General features: G+C 52.5%; 8 protein-coding genes across 8 annotated transcripts; 5 read left to right on the top strand and 3 right to left on the bottom strand.

Annotated features, from left to right (window-relative positions):
• Positions 1-4,642: 4,642 nt before the first annotated feature.
• Positions 4,643-6,339, bottom strand: J4E87_008913 (uncharacterized protein; the record flags this gene model as incomplete). Its single annotated transcript, XM_049380496.1, has 3 exons — positions 4,643-5,677; positions 5,734-6,099; positions 6,151-6,339. The coding sequence occupies 3 exons, from the start codon at positions 6,337-6,339 to the stop codon at positions 4,643-4,645; spliced, it is 1,590 nt and encodes a 529-aa protein (XP_049229771.1).
• Positions 6,340-8,188: 1,849 nt separating this feature from the next.
• On the top strand, positions 8,189-9,034 carry J4E87_008912 (uncharacterized protein; the record flags this gene model as incomplete). The annotated part of the gene is made up of 1 exon (XM_049380495.1): positions 8,189-9,034. One exon carries the CDS (start codon positions 8,189-8,191, stop codon positions 9,032-9,034), a length of 846 nt encoding a protein of 281 aa, XP_049229770.1.
• Positions 9,035-9,695: 661 nt separating this feature from the next.
• J4E87_008911 (uncharacterized protein) lies at positions 9,696-10,268 on the top strand (the record flags this gene model as incomplete). Its single annotated transcript, XM_049380494.1, has 1 exon — positions 9,696-10,268. One exon carries the CDS (start codon positions 9,696-9,698, stop codon positions 10,266-10,268), a length of 573 nt encoding a protein of 190 aa, XP_049229769.1.
• Positions 10,269-10,568: 300 nt separating this feature from the next.
• On the bottom strand, positions 10,569-12,213 carry J4E87_008910 (uncharacterized protein; the record flags this gene model as incomplete). Its single annotated transcript, XM_049380493.1, has 2 exons — positions 10,569-12,022; positions 12,075-12,213. 2 exons carry the CDS (start codon positions 12,211-12,213, stop codon positions 10,569-10,571), a joined length of 1,593 nt encoding a protein of 530 aa, XP_049229768.1.
• Positions 12,214-15,263: 3,050 nt separating this feature from the next.
• Positions 15,264-16,439, top strand: J4E87_008909 (uncharacterized protein; the record flags this gene model as incomplete). Its single annotated transcript, XM_049380492.1, has 2 exons — positions 15,264-15,672; positions 15,727-16,439. 2 exons carry the CDS (start codon positions 15,264-15,266, stop codon positions 16,437-16,439), a joined length of 1,122 nt encoding a protein of 373 aa, XP_049229767.1.
• A 506-nt stretch (positions 16,440-16,945) lies between these two features.
• On the top strand, positions 16,946-17,909 carry J4E87_008908 (uncharacterized protein; the record flags this gene model as incomplete). Its single annotated transcript, XM_049380491.1, has 3 exons — positions 16,946-17,376; positions 17,429-17,835; positions 17,884-17,909. The coding sequence occupies 3 exons, from the start codon at positions 16,946-16,948 to the stop codon at positions 17,907-17,909; spliced, it is 864 nt and encodes a 287-aa protein (XP_049229766.1).
• A 3,012-nt stretch (positions 17,910-20,921) lies between these two features.
• On the top strand, positions 20,922-22,067 carry J4E87_008907 (uncharacterized protein; the record flags this gene model as incomplete). Its single annotated transcript, XM_049380490.1, has 1 exon — positions 20,922-22,067. One exon carries the CDS (start codon positions 20,922-20,924, stop codon positions 22,065-22,067), a length of 1,146 nt encoding a protein of 381 aa, XP_049229765.1.
• Positions 22,068-22,150: 83 nt separating this feature from the next.
• Positions 22,151-23,134, bottom strand: J4E87_008906 (uncharacterized protein; the record flags this gene model as incomplete). Its single annotated transcript, XM_049380489.1, has 1 exon — positions 22,151-23,134. One exon carries the CDS (start codon positions 23,132-23,134, stop codon positions 22,151-22,153), a length of 984 nt encoding a protein of 327 aa, XP_049229764.1.
• Between the last annotated feature and the right edge of the window lie 500 nt (positions 23,135-23,634).

The following is a 23,634-nucleotide window of genomic DNA, read 5'->3' as shown; positions in this document are numbered from 1 at the left end:
CTGATGACAGTCGGGATGCTGGGGGTCGTTTGCCCATGACGTCTTATCGTCAAGGTTCACGACGGCAGAATTCTGATCTTCGTCAGGGAGGATTCCAAGGTTGCGATGCGGGGCAAATGATGGCAGACGTCAGGGTCCAGGCAGGAATCTTGGAATCTCACACGGGACGATGGGAGTCAAGGGTCTGCCAAGTTGGGGGCAGGTCGCGGAGGTACCGTGATCGGTGCTGTTCGAGAATACGTCTACTGTGATGGTTACCTTGGTAGGAGATTACTAAGAGTGGCCTGGATGGCTGGTAGCGATGGAATGTGGTGTTGCGGGGTACTTGCGCTGAACGGCAGCCGGCAGATAGGCAGCGGCCTCGCCGGCTGTGCTCGATCTTCAGCGCCGTCTGCCACAACCAGAACTCAATGGAAATTCTCGCCACTACCAAAAATACAACCCTGAATCCAACGGCGATATTGCCACAATTCGAAGGATCTCAATAGTAGGAGCCTCACGATAATAGCAACTGTCTCGCTTCTTCCCGCGACACGAAGATCGAACGAGAATGTACGAACGTTATTGCGCGTCCGCCGCAGAACGACCGAGTTACCAATATCGGACGTCACATGTCGTCAGCACACGTTTGTCATCGAGCGATGGTGGAAAGAGTAGACTGCAAACCTCAGGAGAGATGGGAATTGATGAGCTGCACTTCGCACTGTCCAGCCCAAAAGGCCCCGCCAACCCCTCATACTAGCCAGACCTGATAGCGACATCTACAATCCAGAACACTTCTCCATCTTTATCGCGCATTGACAACTGTCCCAATATCGCGGCAGCTATCTGTTCTGATCAAGGACGTTCCCGACTGCGCATCCCCAGAGACCGTGGGTGATGCCGGTAAGCCGCACTCGAGCCAGCCCCCAGCCCCACCTTGTCTATAATCAGGATGAGCTCGTAACTGGCCAGACGAGCACAACAACGACAGTTCAACGAATGCGCGACTCCATCATGGATAATTGTCGATTGCATATGATATGCATATTCTTATTCTCCAGTGGAGCAGGCCGCGACTCCATTGTCACCGGTCAATATGCAGCTAACCCTCTAGTCTTCGTCGTAGTAGGTGCAGCGCGCATGCATTGCAGCCTCACCGGTCAACCAGAACGAGTACCTGCACGAAACCCACAGCACGCCGGTCTCGAATCAACCATATCATCACTCTCCTGCATCGACGGAGCTGCCCGTGTCAGTGTTTCAGGACAAAAGCAGTGCGCAAGCTGTATTGCCAGCTCACCAGCTCCCCCGCATTTACCAGGAGCTGCCCTTTGCCCATCCGGCGAGGCTGGTCTTGCTGGCCAACGTGTCTAGCTGGATTCCCGTGTTCGTGTCGACTCACACAGAACAGCCGCCAGCGCCAATATTCTCCCTCGTCCGAACCCAACCTCATCCCAACCACCCGATCCGATATGCTTCCCCACAGTCCAATACTTTAGTATTTTCTAATGTAGTCCGGTGCAAATGTCAACGTGTCGACCTCGCTTGCTGGGGTCCTGCCCCCGAGGAGTCATAGCGGCCCTGCCCAACTGTGGACTTTGGTGGTCAATCTTCGCCTGCTATGGGGCAGTAGCCGAGTATTGATGGGTACGTCGCTGAGTTGGACAGGGCTACGCTGGTCGCAGGTACTGGCAGAAAAAGTGAAAGTGATTGGGCAATGGCGCGGTCGTCGAGGTAGGTGTTCGGTGGTCGATGCGTGGTGGTTTGTCGCATGTCCGCGTGTTGCGGATAGCTGTCGTTCGGTGGGTGGTGGTGGTGGGTGAGGCGCAGCACCGCGTTCACAGGGCTGAGCCATCAGATAGCCGTCCAAGGCGTCAAGCCACTACTTCGATGCATGACCACCGGTCAGAACACCATCGCACCTGATCCTACGGCTGATGAGAAATCGATAGCAAACACACGAAGCCGGCGCCCTCCGACACGCATTTGTAATGCGTAAGACCGACGCGCCCATCTCCCCATCGCAAAACGGCAAATGCGACAACCATCTCAAGACCTCCCGACCTCCCTGGGGGCCAAGTCTCGTATTGCCGCCTAGTCTCAGGTACCGCCGCCGCGCCAGCGCCAGCCTTATGGCCCCCATCCCATCGCGCCATCGCTTCCTTCCTTCCTCCCGTCGATTGCAAAAATAGCCCCCCGACGTTCAGGCGCCGCATGCTGCGCCGCCTCCATGTCTGTTTCGACATCAAACATTTTGCTGGGCCAATCGCAACAGGGTTTTCTGCCAGACATGGGTTCGGTTCCTGAGATGCGGAGGCGCCAGGTACGCGTGGTTAGGGTCGGTTTATTGGGTTGCGGTCGCTGGGGTGGAATGCGTGGGTGGTATGAGGATGGGGCTGGGGGGGTTGGGGGTTGAGACAAGAGAGGTGGAATGACGACGAAGACATTGATGATGGGAATGATGTGCGCGGTTGACTTGAATGCTGATGTGGACAGATTGCGAAGCTGTCGTTGGTGTTGATCCGGATGTTGGTAACGTGCGGATGCTACCTTGGGGCAGAAAGCTTTTCGTCCTTGTTCGATCACCATGCGGATTCGAACGTCTACGATTCCTTACTGCTGTGCCTGACATGTGAGAGGCGCCACGCTTGATGTAACAGAAAGATGACTGCGCTTAGTGACGACATAGGCTACGTGAGACGACCCTGGCGTGCGATGCGCGAAGCTCATACAATCCCACTTGCGGCGCTGCAAACGGCGTAGAGGACACCACTGGGCATGCAAGATCAATTAATACCTGCATCTAACGTCCAGCATTCAGCCGGCATGATGGCAAGCTGTGATGCTGCACCCCAACCTAGCACCATGTTGTGTCAGAGGCGCTAAGAGATGTTGTAGTTGCAATAAGTGCATGTCTACAAGACGTCCTCACTATGAACGGGCAGAACCCCTTAGACGCGCATTTCCAGGTCTTTGATTACGTTTCAACTCGACGATGCAAGAACGAATGTATTGTGTGTATGAATGTATGTTGTCTAAGTGAGTGTTGGACGCTTCTCTTTGGAGTGCGTATACCTGAGCGTCTCCTAGTCACGCCATCCCCTGCTTACCCCACAGCATCCTTCCGCAAGCCCCCCTGATCCTTGACCAGAACCGTGTTTTCTATGGCGGATGGTCTTAAGCAGCTTCGTCGACAGTAATGACACCATCGTTGTTCGCGTCATGCCTTTGTCAAGTCAACGCCACATCCAATAGCAATAAGAAGAATATTAACACTTACTCGTTAAACCACTTAACCCACACCTCACTATCTCCCTTGACCGCCATATACTCCAGATAGCGGTCCAGAGTGATACTGCCCGTACCTTCCGTATCAGCTTCCATGAAAGCCGTCGTGGTAGCGTCCGAACGATCAGCCAGGTCGAATGCCTCGGGGAGGTCCCGTTTCCTGTGACGACAGCCGCCTTTGCAGGCGCAGCAGAATATGTTGCATTTTCCGTATCCGCAGCATGGTGTACTTCGAGTGCCATCCGCACATCGGACGTCGTCGTCACCGTTGCAGCACGCGGCGGTAGCCAAGGGGAGGAGAACGGTGAGGCATGCGATCCAGGACAAGGACAACATCGTAACTTTGGGATTTCAGATTGTGGTTGGAGTAATGTGGGTATGATAACGAGGCTTTTGGTGTGCGGAGTGATTCTGATCTTTTGTGGTGGAAACCAAAGCTCAACGGCGAACGAAGAACTTTATACATCTTTCAGAGTGACAATTGCCGTCATGTTATTATGTTGAAGCGACAAGTCAGTCGCACAGGTAGCCCCACACAACACCTTTTCGTTCAAAGTAAATTGTGTTTAATTTGTTGCTTTGCAGCGACGACCCCAACAGTCAACATGATGGTACTTCATTTAGGCTGAGTTGTGTTTACTTTATGACATTGCAGTGACGACCTTAAGCAGTCAGCATGATGGTACTTCATCTGCAGTCTTCTATTGGTACCAAATGGAGACGTCGATAGATCTCTCCTACTGCCCGTTGTCCTGCAGTTCTTCTCACATGTCGCAGGTCTGACGTTCACTCGTATCATTGGAACAGCCTATGTCGTCACTGAGCGGGATGCATTGCTTCTCGGAGGTAAGACAACGTACATCCCATGCGTTCGGGTGCCGTTGTATACCTAGCAGCTTGCTGGGGGATCGTATTCCTGGTCTCCAAACAGAGAGCTACCACTTCTGCATCGATGCGTTGAGTGCCTTGTAATCTCATCCTCGCGATGACGATTTTGGTAGCTGAGGGGAGGTATTAAATTGGCAATAGTAATACGAAGAGACACAGATTTTAGGCTAAGACAGCTAAGCACTGTGCTCCGCCACTAGCGCTGTCTTAGTATTGCGGCACAGTCTGCGGGCAGGCGGGCCTGTCCGCATGTTCTCCAGGGAACTTTCAATTTGCATTCAAATCAGATTCCCACAGACAGTCGAAGTTGTATCCAGCGCAGAGGGGCAGGCGCACATCGTAATATCTTCGCAAGGAATGAAGGTATTCTGCCGGTGTTGGGGCTTCACCGTTGTTAGCTACCCGAATGGCCTCAGCCACACACGTGCAAACGCCGCAGAACCCAGACATATAGAGCATTGTCAGCTCGCTTCATGCGCGCTGTTCAAAGACTCGCACCAAGCGGTGCTTTCCCGTCAAGCTTGAAGTAACCTGGTTGCAGGTTCTGGAAAACTTGCATCGGGTCATACCTGTGCGATATAGCCCTTAGTCTCGCCATGTTCTCCTTTCCATACCCAGAAACCACAGGTTCATGACCGCTGCTGTACGGCATGTAGTAGTACTCATTATCGACACCTAACTCCCTAGCCATACCCTTGGACGTCTCAATATAGGACTGGGCAGCCTTCATCATCGTTGTGTCGTCGCTAGACTCGTTCCACGCCATATACACCAAGACATGAAAGAACGGGCCGTTCTCGGGGTACAACCCGAGGGCGTTACCACCTTTCTTTTGCATCGCTTGTAGCGCTGGCTTGGAAAACGCTTGGAATGCAATGTTCACGGAGACGGCAGGCAGACCAGGTGCCACCTCAAAGAATCTGTCGGTCATTTTTTGAATGAGCTCGGCACTCACTTTGAATGACGCAGAGCACATGGAGGTGCGAAAACCAGATGGCATATCGTCGCTTCGGTGTGGCGTTAGATCTTCGAGAGTACTGTTACTCGTCTTGTCTTGCATGAATGGAATGCTGAGATACTCCCTAGCGATTTCGGGAGGGTGCGAGAGGTCGACCGGGAGGAGGTATTCGAGTTCGGTAAATGCGAGCTGGTAAGTATCGTATGTTGTAAATGACACAACGTGTGCGAGCTTCGTATCTGCTTCGGCATTGTTGATGGCGTTCTCAAAAGCAGTGATCAATGCGGGAGTGGTGCTGGGGTCGTGGATACGCATGCCACCCCACATGGGTGGTTGCACGATAGTCTTAAAGTGGAAGGTTGTGACAATGCCGAAGTTGTTTCCACCACCGCGTAAGGCCCAGTATAGATCGGGATAGCGACTCGGAGACGCGTTGACGATAACGCCGGACGCGGTAACGACTTCGTAGGACGCGACATTGTCGCAGGCAAGACCGTATTCGTTTGTCAAGTCGCTGATGCCTCCACCTAGAGTCAGACCACCAACACCGACGCGTGCGGCCTAGAAGATGTAAGCGCACTTCATGAAGAGTAGCTTGGCGTCCGGAATGAACGTACTCGGCCACCGACTATCGTCAAGTTGTACGGTGTGAGATACCGGTATGCATCTACCCAGCGGTTACCTGGCCCAATAGCAACAGTCTTCTGGTCCGCAGACAGCTTGCGCACGGTGAAGTCTTTCAAGTCAACCGTAATACCTCCATGGATACTGGAAGCACCTGGAAACGCGGCATGCCCACCACTCTTTACCGCAAAGGGGCACTGGGTAAGGCGAGATATCAATACCAAGGATGACACCTCAAGAGTGGTATTGGGAGTAAAGGTGCAATACGGCACAACGACGGCTTGTTGGTTCGACCAGTATGCGGCATTCTGACCACGGACAGTCTTTTCTTTACCGAAAACGACTTCGAGCGAGCCACACTATCGCGGATGTTAGCTCATGCTGCAGTGAGGCACAGTGTCAAAACTTACTGCGATGGAGCAGGCGCTTGGAGACGATCGCATGGCCAGGCCCGCCAATTCAGGTATTGCGGAAACGTTGACTCCATTCTGGATGAGCGCTTCGGTCACATTGAAATTAGGTGCTTCGAACGTGTTTCGAGCCGACACCCTCACGGTGGCGGCAACGGTGCCACATGCTATCGCCGCGATGAGTTTCATGGTCGAGAGATAGGTGGAAAGGCTGAGATGGGATCAAGGACGTGGTTAGCTGGCCCTTTTACAGTGGAAACTTGACCGCAAATGTACGCTCATGCACGAGTGAGTAGGCAAAAAGTCCGCATGTGCTAACATTGGGCGAAGGGCTCCAAAGCGAGCTTCCGGTGGTGCATTAGTACGCGTTGAATGAGGTCTCGATCCTACTGAAAGGATCCCTTCCCCGGCTCTGGTAATTTGATAGCCGCTGGCCACGTTCGCAGCTCCCGACAGATGACGAAGATACATTGGTGCCTCCCGCGCGATGAACTTGTCGTACGCTTCCGAAGCATAATGGCAATGGAATTCCAATGGAGCAGCCATAAGGAGCCATGCAAGTCGAATGAACGATTGATGTAGAGATGAGTTGTGTGGGGCGAGGGAGCAGACACGGCAGGTGCGACCTCGGATGGGCGCGTCGGCTGAGGCCCGTGCCGCTTTGCCAAGGTGGCCCCGTCCTCGCGCGCATCATTGCAGTTTTCCCCCTTCAGGACTCAATCAAAACATCGTTCTTTGCGACGCGCCCGCAAGGTACTGGACTGTAAAACAAGCATCCTTATCGACAGGGTAAAACGGCGAAGCACATATGGCAGGTCACGGGTCGGGGCTTTGCGCGCACGCCGCGGCACTATGCTAGCACTCCTTACCTTCGCGGATGCATTCTTCCGCGGCATGAGCAAGTCACATTGTCGCGTCTGGACTATGGCTCTGCAACTCTATTGCACATACCGCTCTGGTAGCAGTGTCCAGATAGCTAACGGGAGAGCATTTAGAGAGAGTTTTGCGATATTTCGCTCACCTCTGAATTGCCAACAGCCGCTTCCAACATCTCGCTGAACATCAGGGGCTCACGGCCCTAGCATCTTGCCGTAACGATGCTACTTGTCAAGGAGCCAAGACAATTTTCACCAGAGATGACGAACAGAATGCATCGAGGTGTGGTGTACACAAGACAGCGCCTTTGATGAGGGCGGGCGGTACGGAGCGTCTGTCGACCAAGCTGAACACCAGCATCAACAAGGATTGTCTGGATCACTAATCACCTACCGGAACACAGGGCCATCGATTGGTCTCACTGCTGCAAGCAGAGCTCTACTTGAACACCAAGAAGCCCGTACCCAATGTATGAAGTAAAAGGATCGATCTAGTTCACGAGCAAAGCCCACAGCGCGCATGTCGCGTACATGCGTCTTATACACCAGCGACACACATCGAGATGCGAATCAACATCTTCCATTAGATACCTTATCTTCGCAGGGTTGCGCTACATAGCTCAGGCCCACGATGGCCAGGAACCCAGTCTTTACACCTGCTAGCCGAAGGTTGATCTCAAATAAGGCACACAGCGTCGCTTAGCTATCTATATGCACTCTGCCGGGCGTAACAGGGACGCAACATGAACACCTGGGCAACCACTCGTAAAGCTTTAATTCCCACAAGTTCGTCGCCGGATGCCGGTTTACCGTGCAACAAGTATGCGACGACAATGTTCGAAACTGGAAAGGGAGAGTGATGTACATTAACAGCAGGGCTTACAGCAAGATAAAGCATGTAAGCAGGATGTGATGGAAAGTACCAATGATACCGTACCACTCGTTCATCTTTCCGCTAAACGTGGGACGCATGAGCAGTATTGATTTTGGCATGCGAGAGCATAGCACGCTGTATCCAGGCCTGGGGTGATAAGATATGCCAGCGTTCCCTCGGATGTGCTATAAGAGACGGACAAGGAAGCTATCAAGGGCATATACACAGCAACTCATCCTCGGTGAACTCCAAACATCGACTTCTTTGTACCACTCAGTCTGTGTACACCATGTCTGTCATGGAGTGGACGTCGTCAGACATGGGTGAGAGCAAAGATGTCTCTACGCCTATCGACAATCATCCCACATCCAAATTCGTCGCAAACTCATCGACGGCCGCAAAGAAGATCCTGTACCATGCCCACACATTAGTCCTCTTCACGTGCGACAACCTCAAAGACGTGGTCATCCCTCCCGCAGTTTTCGGCGTGCTCGCCACTCTATCCGGCCCAGCTTTGGATTTACCACCCCAAGACGGTCTCGCGGTGTTGCGAAGAGTACCAACAACGTTGACATGGCTTTGGCTGATGCTATTGCCATGCTGCCTGCAAAATCAGCGTCATGAATCCTCGCTCCAAGAAGACACAATCAACAAGCCCTGGCGTCCAATCCCAACAGGAAGGATCAACACAGCGCAGACTACAATCCTGATGATTGCTGCGTACCTGGCACTTGCACTTGTCAGTTACCAGTTCAACGTAGTGCTAATCTACGTCGCATGGGTTGTCTTCAACACCTTGTACCACGATATGGGCGGAAGCGACTACAGCGGCATCTCGCGCAATGCCATCTGTGCTCTTGGCCTCATCTGCCCTTTCAGCGGCGCCCTGAGCATTGCCCTCGGCCCGGATACTACGATGAGCTACGCAGCATGGCAATGGATCTTTCTGGTCACACTTGGTATCATCGGCACAACGATTCATGCCCAAGACTTTCGCGACGAAGCCGGCGATCGAGCCCGTGGCCGGCGTACCATCCCAATTGAGTTGGGTAGAAGACGTGCGCTGTGGTCTGTTGTGGTGGCCGTCGTTTTCTGGACATTTTATGCACCGCTAGTCTTCTTGGGTACTCGCTGAGAGGCGGCGGTAGTTTCGGTCTGTCTTGGTGGGCTTTTGGTGGGTACGACTATGCGAGCAGTCGGTATACAGGATGGAGGGTTGGATCGACAGATGTACAAGCTGTGGTGTTTTTGGATGTGCTCTTTTGGCGGACTACCGCTCTTGGCTACTGTTTTCCCTCTGCGAACATAGTCAGGGTCTTGCCGGGCGCCGATACGAGGCATCCTCTACTTCGCACGTGCAACACCACCACCGAATGCAATGCTCATCGAAGCGTCGGTCTCATCTCGAAGCTGCAGTGACAGATCGTCTCTTCATGTTTGCGAAATGCAGTGAATAGGAACATTTGCATCGCCTCCAAAGGGCAGGCAGCTGTATCGCGGCAATCTCCAGCGCGAGGCGGGGAAGGGCCGAGTGACCTAAAGCGGCAACGTTATGCGGCTCCGCACCTCAAGTCCACAATACCATCAGTATTGCGTGCGGTCGCACCACATATTAGGGCGGTTCTTTCTTGATCGGTTGCGCAGTCCCGTGAGGGGGTGATAGTCTCGATGTGGAACGCAGACCCGTATATAGTGTGCGCCTAGGTACCTGAGTATCTGCGACTTTGTCACCCTCCAGATAACCTCAAACAACCACCTCTTATTCCAAGTAAATCATCGATAAATTAGTGTTCATAATGCCGTCCATCCATCCCGCCATCGACAACGGTATCAAGAAGGGCGACCCCAACTTCTCCGGCGGCAAGCTCTACTGCCATTGCCCCACCAAGAAGGTCGAAGTTACCCTCGCTGGCAACGTCGCGCACAACCACGCCTGCGGCTGCTCGAAATGCTGGAAGCCAAAGGGCGCGCTCTTCTCCGTTGTTGGCGTTATCTCTAAAGACAACGTCTCCGTGACTGCCAACGGCGACAAGCTGCACATCATCGACGAATCAGCGGCCATCCAGCGCAATGCCTGCAAGCAATGCGGCGTCCACCTCTTCGGTCGCATCGTCGTCGACCATCCATTCAAGGGCCTTGACTTCGTCCACGTTGAACTCAGTGACAAGAAGGGATGGCAGGAGCCGCAGTTCGCCGCCTTCGTCAGCAGCATCATCGAGCAGGGTTTCAACCCAAAGGAGATGGACGCCGTGCGAGAGAAGTTCAGGAAGGAGGGTCTGCAGACATATGATGTGCTTAGCCCAGCGTTGATGGATCTCATCGCCACGTACACGGCGCAAAAGAGCGGGAAGCTGTCTTCGAAGTTGTAGGGTTGGGTTGCATGGTTTGGCGTTCCTGGTGTGGGCGGTGGGGATGATGTATTAGTAGATGACGGGGAAGACTTAGAGCTCGGCTTGGTCTCATAGATGTTCAAGAAAATCGTGCACCCGAAATACTGGCAAGTGCAGGATGTTTGGTGTTATATTGCATGCGACTGAGCACCGTGATCGCGCGCTAAACCTCTCCACAGCACGAGACACGCATTGCTGATTATGGTCATGATATCAGGTGAAGACAGTTTAAATGATCGAGCTGTGAAATGGTATAAACGTTCGTTAACTACTGGGTATCTACAAAGCCGCACACTCCTGCTGCGTAAGCGCATTCGCATTAATAAACTCCACCTTGCTCTCCCCAACCTCAATATCAAACGTAGGATCAAGGCCCCTCTCACTCAGAACCGTCGTCGCAGTGTAATACACATACTCCGCAGTCTCCTTGCCCGCGGGGCTCATCTCGACAATCGTTGGTGTAAGACGAGGAATAACAAGGCCCTGGACCTTGGTCTTCTTCGAGACGTTGAGCTGTGGTGTAGCACCGGTTTGGAGGAGGGCCTTGGAAACGGCTGCGGTGATGGTCATCTTCCATTCGCCTGTTGTGGTGTCCTTGGCTGTGCATGATTGCGCTTCTTGGTAGAGGACGTCGGGGTTGATGGGGTAGCTGCCTGTGCCGCCGTTGTCGTAGGTCTCGTCGTTGACGCGGATGGTGAAGGAGTCGAAGGCATCGGTGGCGTTGAGTGTCTGGGTGAATTCGAACCACTGGAACACTTCGTCTAGGTATCCAGAGGACGTTCCTAACTTGTAGGTAGCGCGGTTGGCGACGATCTCGGCGGGCGTGCTGCCGTTGCGCGAGACTGGGATGAGGGAAGCTGTGAGTGTGTTGCCGTCGCGGCCGGTGACTGGTGTGGTTCGGACACGAAGACGTCCTGTTAACTCGACTGCTCCGTCCTTGAGTTGGTATGTTGTGATGTAAGGACGGATATCGGCTGGCTCCATGGGCTCCGTTAGTGTGACATCTCCTGGCACGAGGTGGATAAGTTTCTCGAATGCAGCTTCACACTGCGACTTGAAGTAGGCCTTGTCTGCAAGCTTGCGCATAGTCGCGTTGTCGTCGGCAAGGAAGATGCGCTTGTCGGAGTTCAACGTGTTGTTGGCGTTGACGACCAATGGGTTCGCTGTCGAGTTGTTGAGGTACTCCGTTACCACAGCGTTGTCCATCTCTCCGCTGGTTGTATCGAAAGTCGCCTTGTTCTCGGCGGCAACGGGACCGGAGACGATCTCCGGGTGATCGACTGAGTGAACACCACCGATGCTGTGACCACAAGCAATCAAAGTGATCATCTCCTTCTCTGTCAAACTGGCAGTTTCAAATCTCTTCCTTGTAGTGTCGAGGTCGGTGTGCGCTTCCGGTACGCCTTTGATACCAGCCTCTGCCGCGTCCTTGCGGCCCAGTCGTAGAGGCACGCGCATGTCAGCGCAACGAGCCACAGACATGACCAATGACAAGGCCAAAACGTCGGCTGCGGAGCTTCGGATGTTGACTGAACTGGCCATATCGGATAAGGTGTTGTTCAACGCGGCACCAAGATTCTCTGTTCTATCGAGTTCGTATTGAATCGAGGCGTCCAAGCCTCCGATCCCAGTTGAGGCATCGTGGGTGACGGCGTCGTGGAAGTTCGTTCGCACCCATTCTGCGGCCTTTTGGATGCCTGGTTGGCGAGCGCCGAATGAGCAGGTCTGGACCTCTGTTGTTGTGTAAGTTGCAGGAGGGATAAAATAGGGAGTATGGGTACGTACGATCTGAGAGTTCTCCATTCCTGATGTACCCAGATTGCAGATACAGTAGGTCATCGAGCTGGTCGTACTTGCTGGGCCAGACGTATGCTTGACAACTCGGCGCAAGCAGCGCGAGGCTGATTAATTGGTGTCTCCTCATAATTAATATGTTTGGATGTTCTAACGAAGGACTAAACGAATGTCGAATGATAATGGTGAAAACCGTTGTGCCGAGCAGCGGTATATAAGGCCTCTAGAATGCGCAATGCTATTAAAGGGTATCGGTACGGGGCTTCTTAAACGGCGCATGATCAATGCGCATACGGGAAAGGCTGCCATAGTGCCCGTTCCAGCGACTAAGTTCGCGTTCAGGATACGATGTAGGATGGTGTGGGGTTGCGGTTACTCTCACCGAAGAGCTAAGGACAGCTTCGTCTAGAAAACGATCTTAGACCGATTGTCATCTAATTTTGGCATCACGAACCCCATGCATGATTGGTATTTTCTTCTAGCCAATTGGTCCTGAAAATCTCCGGGTCGTGCACGCGACATGGAGTGATCTGGGTTCGCCTTCTCTCGGCGGAATTGCCGACGGACACAGGTACCCAGTAATTTGGCGGAGCTGTCTACGAGTAGACACAGCACAATCTGTTCAACACCACAACGACGACTGGACGGCGTGGGTGTTTATTGTTGTTCCTTTTCAGTATGTTTGCGACTACGCAAGAATGATCCATCGTGTATTATGCGATGAAGGTCGTTGAATGGGGTACCGCGCGCGCCTGACTTCCGGAAAGGGGCAACATCCTCAACCGAGGCATGATGGCCAGCAAGGCTATGCATGCGACGTCCCCATTGTTCTCTGCGTTTGCTTATCGTACGAGGAGCGCACTAGTCCGACGTTTTTGGCGAAGACTGTTCGGCGGATATCAGCGTGCATGTGCATTGTTGTTCCTTCGATGTTTGACAGCTTCCGGCAGGTGCGACAACTGACAGCTGAAGCCTGGCATTTTGATCGCGTGGAGTCGCAAGTGATTGTAATGCGAAAAGAAGAAGCGTCGCTAGTTTGGGTACCTTCTTCGGCGGTGGAGAGATGCCGGTGGTAGAATGGAAGCCCGAAGGTTTGATTGAAGTTGGTGGGAGCTCTGAGTGGAAAGACGCCGGTGTTCGGCTTGGCAGAATGAGCTGAGTAAGCAAATTTCTCCCTCCTCCTCCGGGTCTGTCATCTGCCCACAATGAAGAGGCAAGAATGATCGAATAATCGAAACATTGCTGTATCTGTCTGTATGCATTCACAGTCGATTGTTCCAGCTTCCACTCGATTCCGACGCCTCCTGGCACTGAAGGTGTGAAGAGCGCAAAGAGCTCGCCTGACAGCAAGCCAAATTGGACATCGATGGAACATTCATGATTCATTGTTTAGAGACAAACATCAAACAATTTTTTCACTTATGTACATCGTCCGACCTGACGTCTCACCACCAAATCGGATGGGTGTAGAACTCAGCCTTCGCCCCTTGTAGGATTTACCCTGAATATATCATATATATTGACCTTCGACTGCTACACTGATCACCCGGGACGAATGCATGGCATCGGGTACGCAGTATATACCAATTCCTTCCAGAAAAGCGTAAATCGCACGACATCCATTCCCGCGATGCGTCTAGGCTATCGCTTTCACCAGTGCGAGCGCGAGGTAAACCGCAGGCGTTTTGATTCGGGTGAAAGTCGAGATGTGAGCTTCTGTGTGGTAACTCCTCATTCATACCGATGGATGGCGACCTTGTTCAGTCACACGTCTCTCCCCGACACCATATAATCCCGCGAGCTCCTATACGATCACGTCTCTCTACACCAACCGGCGACTCTCTACGGCCCAAGCAAGGTATTGCAACCGCAACCAAGACCCTCTCCATCGACGTCAACCATGCAGCTCCCATCCGACGCGCAACGTTCACGGTCTCCGACCCCCGAACCAGTTATCGACGAAGTGATCAGCGAGATCTGCAGTTTATGGGGCATACGCTCCGTGCAACAAGCACTTCCAAATAACCTCAGCTATAAACACACCGCTGACATTACGATATGGGGCGAGGAATTTCTGGTCCTCCTTTTGGATCTAGCAGGGCTTACCGAGGGGAAGCTGGACGAAGTACAGGCAAGGATCCAGAAGCGTATTGATCAAGGGCGGAACACAAAGCTCAGTCGCGACACTTGCACTACGCGAGAGGATATACTGGCGCTGATCAAGTATTATGTGAGGAAATCCCGTGGAAAGAATCCCGAACGGGACGACACCGATGAAGTTTACATGCCTCCGGTGCCGAAGAAAGAACGCCGTTATAACCCATAGGTCCAGAAGCGAGTCTGGTTCGACTAGCATTCTTACCTGTTGACTTGGCTTCGGTAGTGTGAATGCCACGATTTTGAGCAGGCGTTCATGATACCCGTCAATGGTGCGCTTCTCTTGAGATGAAAGAGACGAGTCCCTCACGTAACAGCAATGGGCTGATGGTGGTAAGGATTGAGCCTAAGAAAGGCTTACTGATGTTGGAAAGGAAAAGAGGAGATTGAGATACCCAATCAAGAAAAAAATACAAGAGCGACTTGCCCGAGTGAACCTGCAACGTGACGTAGCGTGACCCAAGCTCTTTCTCGTAGCAACCTAGTAGAGTGTCGACAATTGCCTGATACTGCGTGTCGGCTGGAAAGCAGCGTTTTATCGATCGTATTGATGTCACCGCAGTACATGTGAGTGAGGTGAGGTAACTCTTCTAGATTCCTGCCTGACAAGCGTCAGGGTGCCCCAGCATGTGTGCCTGTCTATAAGCGATCTGGGAGTATGAAGTTAGACCAGCACGCCGGAGAGTCGTCCGGGACGCGTAAGTCGCCTGAACGTAAGCTCTGTGACATCGGATTGTTGTTGCGTGCTCGAGAACAGGTTGCGAGGTCGCCGGACCGAACGCGGTGCGTACCAAGATGCGATTGTCCTAAGTCGATAGGGGAAAGTGTTGGAAAAGTCGAGGTGCAGATGTGGGGTAGTTATGGAGATCGTGAGCTAGCAGCGCCAAGGACCTCGGCTCAGATCCTCAGAGCCAGCCGCCCCTCAACAATCACAGGCAAGCGGCACACCATCGTCATCGCGTTATAAGTTCCTAGTCCCGCAATGGAGCTCTCTTCATCTCTGTCGACGCTGCCACGAGCGCAATGGTGGACCTCACGCAACACCCCGTAAAGGCCGTCTATGGGCTGGGCGCCCTGGGCTTCGAGCTCGTGCGCTTCCCTATCATCCTCATCAAGTTCCTCGTTCTCGGTCGCCAGCATCCTAGCTGGACTCTTCGACAGGCTATCACCGTGCATGCCTTCTTCTCTGGTCTATGGCACGTGTCAAAGGTGCAGGTTCCTACGCCGCTACCCCTGACACCGGAGCAAGAGAAGGAGCGCTTCGTAGTCATCAAGCCGGCGAAGAACGATGCATACAAGGGGCCATTGAGAAGCAATAAGGATGTTGTGCCTGTGGAAATCGGGGCGACGTGGTTTCCTGCGCCATTGACTACGGGCAGTGATAAGAACACCAAGGTCGTTCTTCACATACACGGCGGAGCTTTCGTCACTGGTAAGCAAACAGCTTCTACCATGGTTGAGATCCTCGAAAGCTAACTCTATCCAGGAGATGGAAGAACAGCAGCCAGTGGCCCAATGGCCAAGAAACTCCTCAAACACACACCAGCCACGCACGTATTCTGCCCGCAATACCGTCTCTCCACCCTGCCCGTCTCGAAGACGTCGAACCCGTTCCCCGCCGCCCTCCAAGACAGCCTGACATCATACCTATACCTGCTGAACGAGCTCAATATCTCCCCGAAGAACATTGTCCTCTCTGGAGACTCAGCAGGCGGCAACCTCGCCATCGCGCTCCTCCGCTACATCACCGACTACGGCTCCGAACTCGGTCTACCCGCCCCCTCCTCCGCGCTCCTCTGGTCACCGTGGACTAACCCCGCCGATACCTCCGGCTCCTACGTCCATGACAACCGCAACTACGCTACAGACTACATCTCCCCACCTTTCACGGCGTGGGGCACAACCGCGTATGCGGGCGAGGGTGGGGACAAGGTGCTGTCGCAGCCTTATGTGTCGCAGAAGAACCGGACGTTCAAGACTGAGGTGCCCATGTTTGTGAACACGGGCAGCGGAGAGGTGCTATACTTTGATATCGTGGAGTGGGCGGAGAAGATGAAGGAGGCGGGTAATGATCTTCAGTTGGATATTGAAGAGAATGTACCACATGACATCCTTCTGCTGGGCCATCTCCTAGGGTTTAATCAGGAGGCTGGGAATATGGCTAAGCGGGCGGGCGAGTGGTTGAGGGGGAGAGTATAGGAAGAAGAAACATTCGCATCGACGGGAACATGAGACTGGCTTATCGCATGGACTGTCTCGTATACTGTTTGTCTAGGCCATGGCTTGATGCCGTGCGCACATAATGAACTACTCAATCTGGGCGTGTCGCCGGCTCAGAGAACGTGCCGTCTTGTTCTTACTTTTCGCAATGTGCCTCGCCGTTGGGGTGGCAGGCGCACCTGGCCATCGCCAAGCACCACAGCTCCTGACTTCCAATCGTCACCCACCAAATCCGCCACATTTCACCGGAATGACGCTACATGCAACCATCTCTCTGCTTTATCGAACTGCGCGCAGCATGACGTCCCACCACTGTGGTTGTCCATCGAATCATGGGCCGCCACAGATCAGCACAGCCCTCAGCCTGATGATGGCGGAGCAAAGGACTACTTAGCCGCTGCACCGCTTCAGTCTACAAGATCAAGGTTGGCCGTGTCTCGCTCGGCCACAGTTTCATAATTCAATTCGGAAAAGTTAGGACTAGAATGGCGGAAAGTCTTGCTGCAATTGGTCTTGCCGGCAATATCATTCAATTCATTTCCTTCAGCTTCGCCCTCTTGTCGAAAACTAAGGAGTTGCACCAGTCCGCATCGGGCGTATTGAACGAGCATGTCGACCTCAACATCGTATCCCAGGACATAAGGCATTACACTAGTAAAATCAATTCAACCAGCTCAGTTACGCAACTCGATGACGTTGCGCGCCGCTGCGATCTCGTCGCCAGGGAACTCCTAGACGCAATTGCCGAACTTCAGCACAGACAGCATGTGTCGAGTTCTGGGAAAGTTGCGAAGAGATGGCTGAGCTTTCGGACAGCTTTGAAGGGTCTGTGGGGAAAAGCGCACATCGAAGAACTAAAGGCACGGTTGAAACTGCTCAGAGACCAGGTAACGATGCACCTAGTCTCTGGCACACAGTAAGGTCACTTGGCAGCATTACATTTGCATGTTTACCAACTAAACATCTAGTGACAACCAAATCCAGCTCATGACCCTGTTACGAGACTGGACAAACCAGAACATGCAGGCAAGCTACAAGTTCACTGCACAGATCCAGAGACTGGATGATCAGCTTCAAGCTGCTCAGAGGCGCATCTCAGATCTTCAGGGTAATGCCTTCTGGAAGAGACTCCATGATGACTTTTCTCGGTTCTCTTCGAAGGTTCATCAGGTGTCTCAATCTCACATGATCATCGCAAGTCTCCGCTACGAAAGCATGCATATTCGACAGAGCGCCATCAAAGATGCGCATCAAAAGACCTTTGCCTGGATGTACAGTGGATATGCCTATGACGCATCTGGCCCACGGGTCGATACAGGGTTCGCGCAATGGCTTCAGTGTGACAATGGAATATACTGGATTACGGGAAAGCCGGGTAAGTCGTAGTGGCTATCAGTGTAGCAAGCTGATTGCTGAACAATAGACCAGGTTCTGGGAAGTCAACCTTGATGAAGTACCTGTACGACAACGACGAGACGATCCGAAATCTTCGCATATGGTCTGGAAATGCTCCGTTGGTCAGAGCATGCTTCTACTTTTGGAAACCGGGTCAACAGATGCAGAAGTCCCTGGAAGGACTTCTCCAGACACTTCTTTACCACATACTCCATGCATGCCCTGAGCTGGCTCCAGAACTCTGCCCTGAAAGATGGAATGCTGAATCTCAACCCCAGTATCAGTCTCATGGCAGCACTGCGCCAAGGTTATGGACCCTTTCCGAGCTGCGACGATCGTTTGCCCTGTTTCGAGCACAAAATACTGTCATCACCAAGTTCTATTTCCATGTAGACGGCCTCGACGAGTATTATGGGGACAGTTGGGAAGTGATTGAGACATTAAAGAACCTTTCCACTGCTCCGAACGTCAAGTTATGTCTTTCCAGTAGACCGTGGCTTCCTTTCGAAGATTCCTTCAAAAACGCCAAATCTATTCTGGTACAAGATCTCACAAGACACGACATCGAATTGTTCGCACGGGAAAACCTGCTATCTCATGGTCCGCATATGAGACATGAGCCGACTCTCTTTGAGCATCTCATACAGAATATTTCACTCCGTGCACAAGGGGTCTTCCTCTGGGTCCGCTTGGTGGTCAAATCTCTCCGCAGCGGCATCGATAACGATGACCCAATTTCCATATTACAAGAGCGCTTGCGAGTAATACCGTCAGATCTGGAACACTTCTTCGAGCAAATAATATGTTCAGTCGAGGAAGTATATCGAAGTCGGATGGCCGGTACATTTCTCGCTGCTATGGGAAGCCCTTCCCAATTGAAGCTGATACATCATTACTTCCTGGAACGAGGAAATCCTACCTTCGGGTTCAATATTCCCAGCAAGATATGGCAAGATTTCGACATACAGAACCGTGCCGTCCAAACCGAAAGGCGGCTTACCGGGCGGTTCCGGGGTCTTTTGGAGGCTGTTCCTACGGGCGTCATCAATGCTCATACTCGAGTCGACTTTATGCACCGTACTCTGAGTGATTTCCTTGCTGGCAAAAGTATGAGAGACAAACTTCAGTCCTGGGCCCCCGAAAACTTCAATGTCTTCACCAACATAAGCCACGCTCTGATCGCCGAATCGAAATTCATCGAAACTCGTCCCTCGCCGTCAGCTTTCAGACTGGCCATAGAATTGGCTAGTAAGGGCGCTTTTGAGACAGGCAATGTAGCTCATTGCTATGAGGTTATCAACCAATCAGAGCTAGGAAATGAGCGCATGAGGCCGCTCCACTCGAGATGCGGATTGAATTGTTACATCCTTCGATTCGCGGCTTCAATCGGGCACACAGAGTACTTGAAGTATCGAATGGACAGGGACGGTGCTGAATTGGATCTCAATCGTATCCTAACTCATGCAGTTTCATGCCCAGTCGATCCAGCCGAAACATACGAGTCCTGTCTACCAGTCGCGTTTATACAGTATCGCACTTCTACTCCGGGCAACGTCTCTTCAGCCACATCATCCCCGAGCGCCATTGGATATGCCCCATTACCATCATTGGTGAAAGCACTGTTTGAACAGGGTGCCGACCCGAATGCCGTTGTAGATGGTACATCTAGCTGGATGACTCTAGTAGACGAGGCAGCAATGCTATTAGAAGGGGAACACAAAGAGCAATGCTGGGCCGTCATTGAATTGTTCCTTGAAACGGGCGTCGACGTGAACATGGCGACTGAGTACTGGATCGAGATGCTGGATCGCATGGATTCCAAATCGGAAGGCAGCCTGCGAGACGCTCTAAGATATTTCAAGTGCCTCCTCAGACACGGATTGGATCCAAATACAAAAAGCCTTCTGCAGATTCTAACTCAGACCTCTCACCATATATCTGGGACCTCTTTGAATATCCGGCACGAACTATTGCATGAGTTCCTCCGAGCCGGCGCTGACATTTCCATGATATACAAGGATACAATCCGCCATGGTTGGCTCCAGGTTGTGTGTCAAGAGATACGCCACAGCATAACCTTGGCTCCACTCTCTACGCGAACCACACAGTACCGAATCTTTCTCGAACACGGGCTGGATCCGAACATGACGACGTGCAGCGGCCTCACAGTGTGGAAAGCCCTTCTTTGCGCTATAGATCACGGCATAAGTCAAGGTCTACGCGACCACCAGACTGCTCATGATATAATTCTCATGTCTCTGCAGTACGGGGCTGATCCTCATATCAGTACAATCTTACGAATCATGTCATGGATGAAGACCATTCAGGCCGTACTGTCTGGTAACAGCGTTGATGATATCGAACAAGCGCTGAAACGGGAAATAGACCAGAGAAAATGCCGAGCACAGTCGCGGCCCCACCTTGAATCGAGGTTTTACAGTCCCTCTGGGATAGAGAATCTTGGACAATCGAGCATCCCCCCCGCTGTCATTCAACATAATACGCGACAGGCCAGAAAACGGGATCGAACGGAAATGTCTCATCATACGCAGGCTCGCTATTCAAAACGCGTTTGCATCACTTGTGACGGTCGAGGTACCGCAGTACCCATATCTAGCTAGATACAAATATTGGCTCAGATTGGGAAGTTCTGCCATCCCGACTGAACATAGTCACGGTCTCCTTAGTATTAATGGCGAATGAGGATGTGAGGGTGTCGGTATGCATGAGCGCGCCGTGAAAAAAAGTCTGTTGCATATTCGAAGATATATCAGAACATTAATCTCCAGCTCTTGTAGGCATTCATGCCGTGGAGGCAGGTCATATTAGTCATTTATCGATGGCCGTCCTTTCTGGCTCTAGTTCTGACATGACGTCACATCATTATGAGAACATGGATGCGGCACAGCCTTAACAACCGTCACCGCATTCACGATTATTTTCTTCTAGTCAGAAATCTTTTGGAGTTCGTTGTCAGCCTCATGATCACTCTCGTTATCGTTACACGTTTGTCTCTCGATTATCGATCAGGCCTGCATTGCACACATCACGAAGCGCGCGCTCATCATGACAAGTATAGACACACCTAGCAACGGCCTATCCCTCCGCTTTGAGGCGGAGGAGCTAGACACAAACGACAAATTCCAGTTGAACCGCAAACAACGTCGTGACCTCGGCCACCTCATAATTACAACTTCAGAGACAGAGCGCCCGATTACTCTATTTTGCAATGGTCTCACCGTTGTTGGTAGGGGGCGAAACACTGTCCTACAGGCATTACGATCTGGACTTTTCGAACTCGTGCAATCTGGCAAGGAAGATGCAGGTGTTATCGTGCTGCCATCTTTCACGTCACCTAAGAAAGGCCAGTACAACATACTCTCAACGTCATTCCCACAGTATCGGGAAGTATCGATTAGTGTGTTGACAGAAACAACACATGTTTTGTGGAGAGAGGTCTTGCAGCCCGGGCGTACGTACGGTTTACGGCTGGCTGAGAAAGCTGGCGAAGTGTTCGCGTGTTATACCGATGGATTGGAAGGCGGAGCTGAGGTCTCTCCATCAGCGCAGAAGCTGCCCGTTCATCGTGAGGGAGGGGGCACATACTACTTCACCGTCCACGACGACCCGGCGCCTCCCAAACTTTTCGCCAGACTGGAGATGCCCAGCAAAGCTTACCTCAACGGTCCAGATCCCTTCACCCTCATCATCGAATACACAACCGACAGCGACGAGCCCTTCGTGTTCGATAAATCACGCTCTCCACTTTCAGTCACCACACTATGCACCGGAGCAAACCTGCACTGCATCGACCAACTGATTGATTGCCGAGACAACGATACCGGGGAGAAAGTTGAATGGGGTGCCGTCTTCGTCTGCTACGATTACGATCCCCATCCGGTATTTCCGGACGATGGTGACTATGTCGAGATCTCAGCGAATAGACCGTGGCGGTTCGAGTGTACTTTGGAAGAACTCGGCAACGAGAAAGAATATGTTCGCAGTATGGAAGGGCTTAAGGCTGATCGTACGTATAAGGCTCAAGTTGGTGGGCCTTCGGGCTTTAGACGGTGGCAGTACGGAAAGAAAGGGGATTTGTTGGCTGGGACGCGAGAAGAAAAGATGAAGAGGTGGGAGGTAGATATGGAGAGGTTGGGGTATTTGGACGTGGAAAAGATTGAGGAGGACCTCTACTTTGAGACTGTTGCATGAGTAAGCGAACAGTATCCTTGCGACATGCGAAGATTATTGTGAATTTGGACGTTGAAACTCGTGATATGTTCTTACTTGAAAGCCTATGCCTTAAGACTATCAGCATACTCCCTATATATCTGCTCGCAACTCTCGTCAAACAACAACCCCATCCTCGTTGCATTACCAAACTCCGCAGTCTGCGGCCAGCTATCCAGCAGCCTCTTCGCTTCCTCATCCACCTCCTCCCGCAACAAACTCAGCTTCTCCTTTCCAACCACCGCCTCGAACGCCGCATACATATCTCCAAGCGTGACACTAATTCCTGGCATGTACACCGCGCGGATGTGCGAGGGCATAGCATCCGAAGGCGCCTTCATGACGCGCACAAAGTTCTCGATCATGACGCGTGGTGAGCAGATCATCTGGCGTGCTGAACGGTCGCTGATGGGGACGACGCATTCTAGCCCGGCTAGCGGTTCGCGGAGTAGGCCGCTTAGGAATGCTGCTGCTGATCGCGAAGGCGCACCTGGGCGGACAACGACGGTGGGTAGGCGCACGGAGAAGGCGTCGATTAGGCCACGGCGATTAAGGTCATCGATATGCTTCTCCATGATGGCCTTGTGCGTGCCGTAAACGCCTATTGGCGTCGCGGGCGTATCATCTGTGATCGGTCCTGTTGCCGTGTAAGGCGGTCCGTAAACAGCCTGGGTAGAAGCGTAGACAATGCGGGGTTTAGTCGCTTGTTGTAGTTTTGAGATGGATGTAAGAACGGAAAGCGTGGCGTCTAGGTTGACTTTGGTGGAAAGCGCGGGGTTCTCTTCGCAGCCGACGGACATAATGCCGTGGAAGAGGAAGATTGCTGACCATTGTGGGCGCATGGAAAGGAGTTTGTCGATGTCTGATTGCGAGGTCAGGTCTCCAGCTGTGAGCTCTAGGTTGGTTGCCGACTCTGAGATGCCGGCTGGCCGTTGGGGTGTGCGCAGGTCGGTCAGGACGATGTTGTTTGAGGAATCTTTTGCCAACTTGGCGGCGAGCATAGGGCCCAAAAAGCCGGCGCCGCCGGTGATGAGGATGTTGTTCGACATTTTTGGTGGTTTGCTCTTCAAAACTCTTGGATCAGGTTTGTGGTGATCAGGACTTCGATTCTGGGGCTCACGATCTCGGATGGAGAGCTATGCAATGCGAAGAAGAAGCAGAGGGTATATTGCTGGCACGAGAAAAAAGTGCGCGATGATAATGCGATGAAGATGCAGCCAGCTGAACATATATACGTGACAGTGTTGCGGGGATCGAGGCGAGTCATGCTCGTCTCGAGGCAGACCTGCTCGCTACGAGCCACAACCCAGATGCGCTAGCCCCAGAGCCTCCGGGAGCCGCATCTTTAGCCTGGGGAACCCCACATAGTGGTCTTTTATGGCCGCTCAGCCATATACAAGCAGGATGCCGGCGGTTTAGAAGTAGCTCTGTGGATGACTGCTTGAGAATCTCCACTGTGGTATGTTTTCGCCAGCCTTTTTGCCCATATGCCAATCATTAGCGGCGCTCCGCAGGGCTTGACGCGCCCGCGGAAGAATTCGTTGCGTGG

The sequence above is a fragment of the Alternaria ethzedia genome (assembly GCF_023757985.1).
Source record: "Alternaria ethzedia strain BMP 0044 chromosome Unknown scaffold_30, whole genome shotgun sequence".
Lineage (NCBI taxonomy): Eukaryota > Fungi > Ascomycota > Dothideomycetes > Pleosporales > Pleosporaceae > Alternaria > Alternaria ethzedia.
Note: the sequence above shows the minus strand (reverse complement) of the source record. Positions and strands in the feature narration are given on the sequence as shown.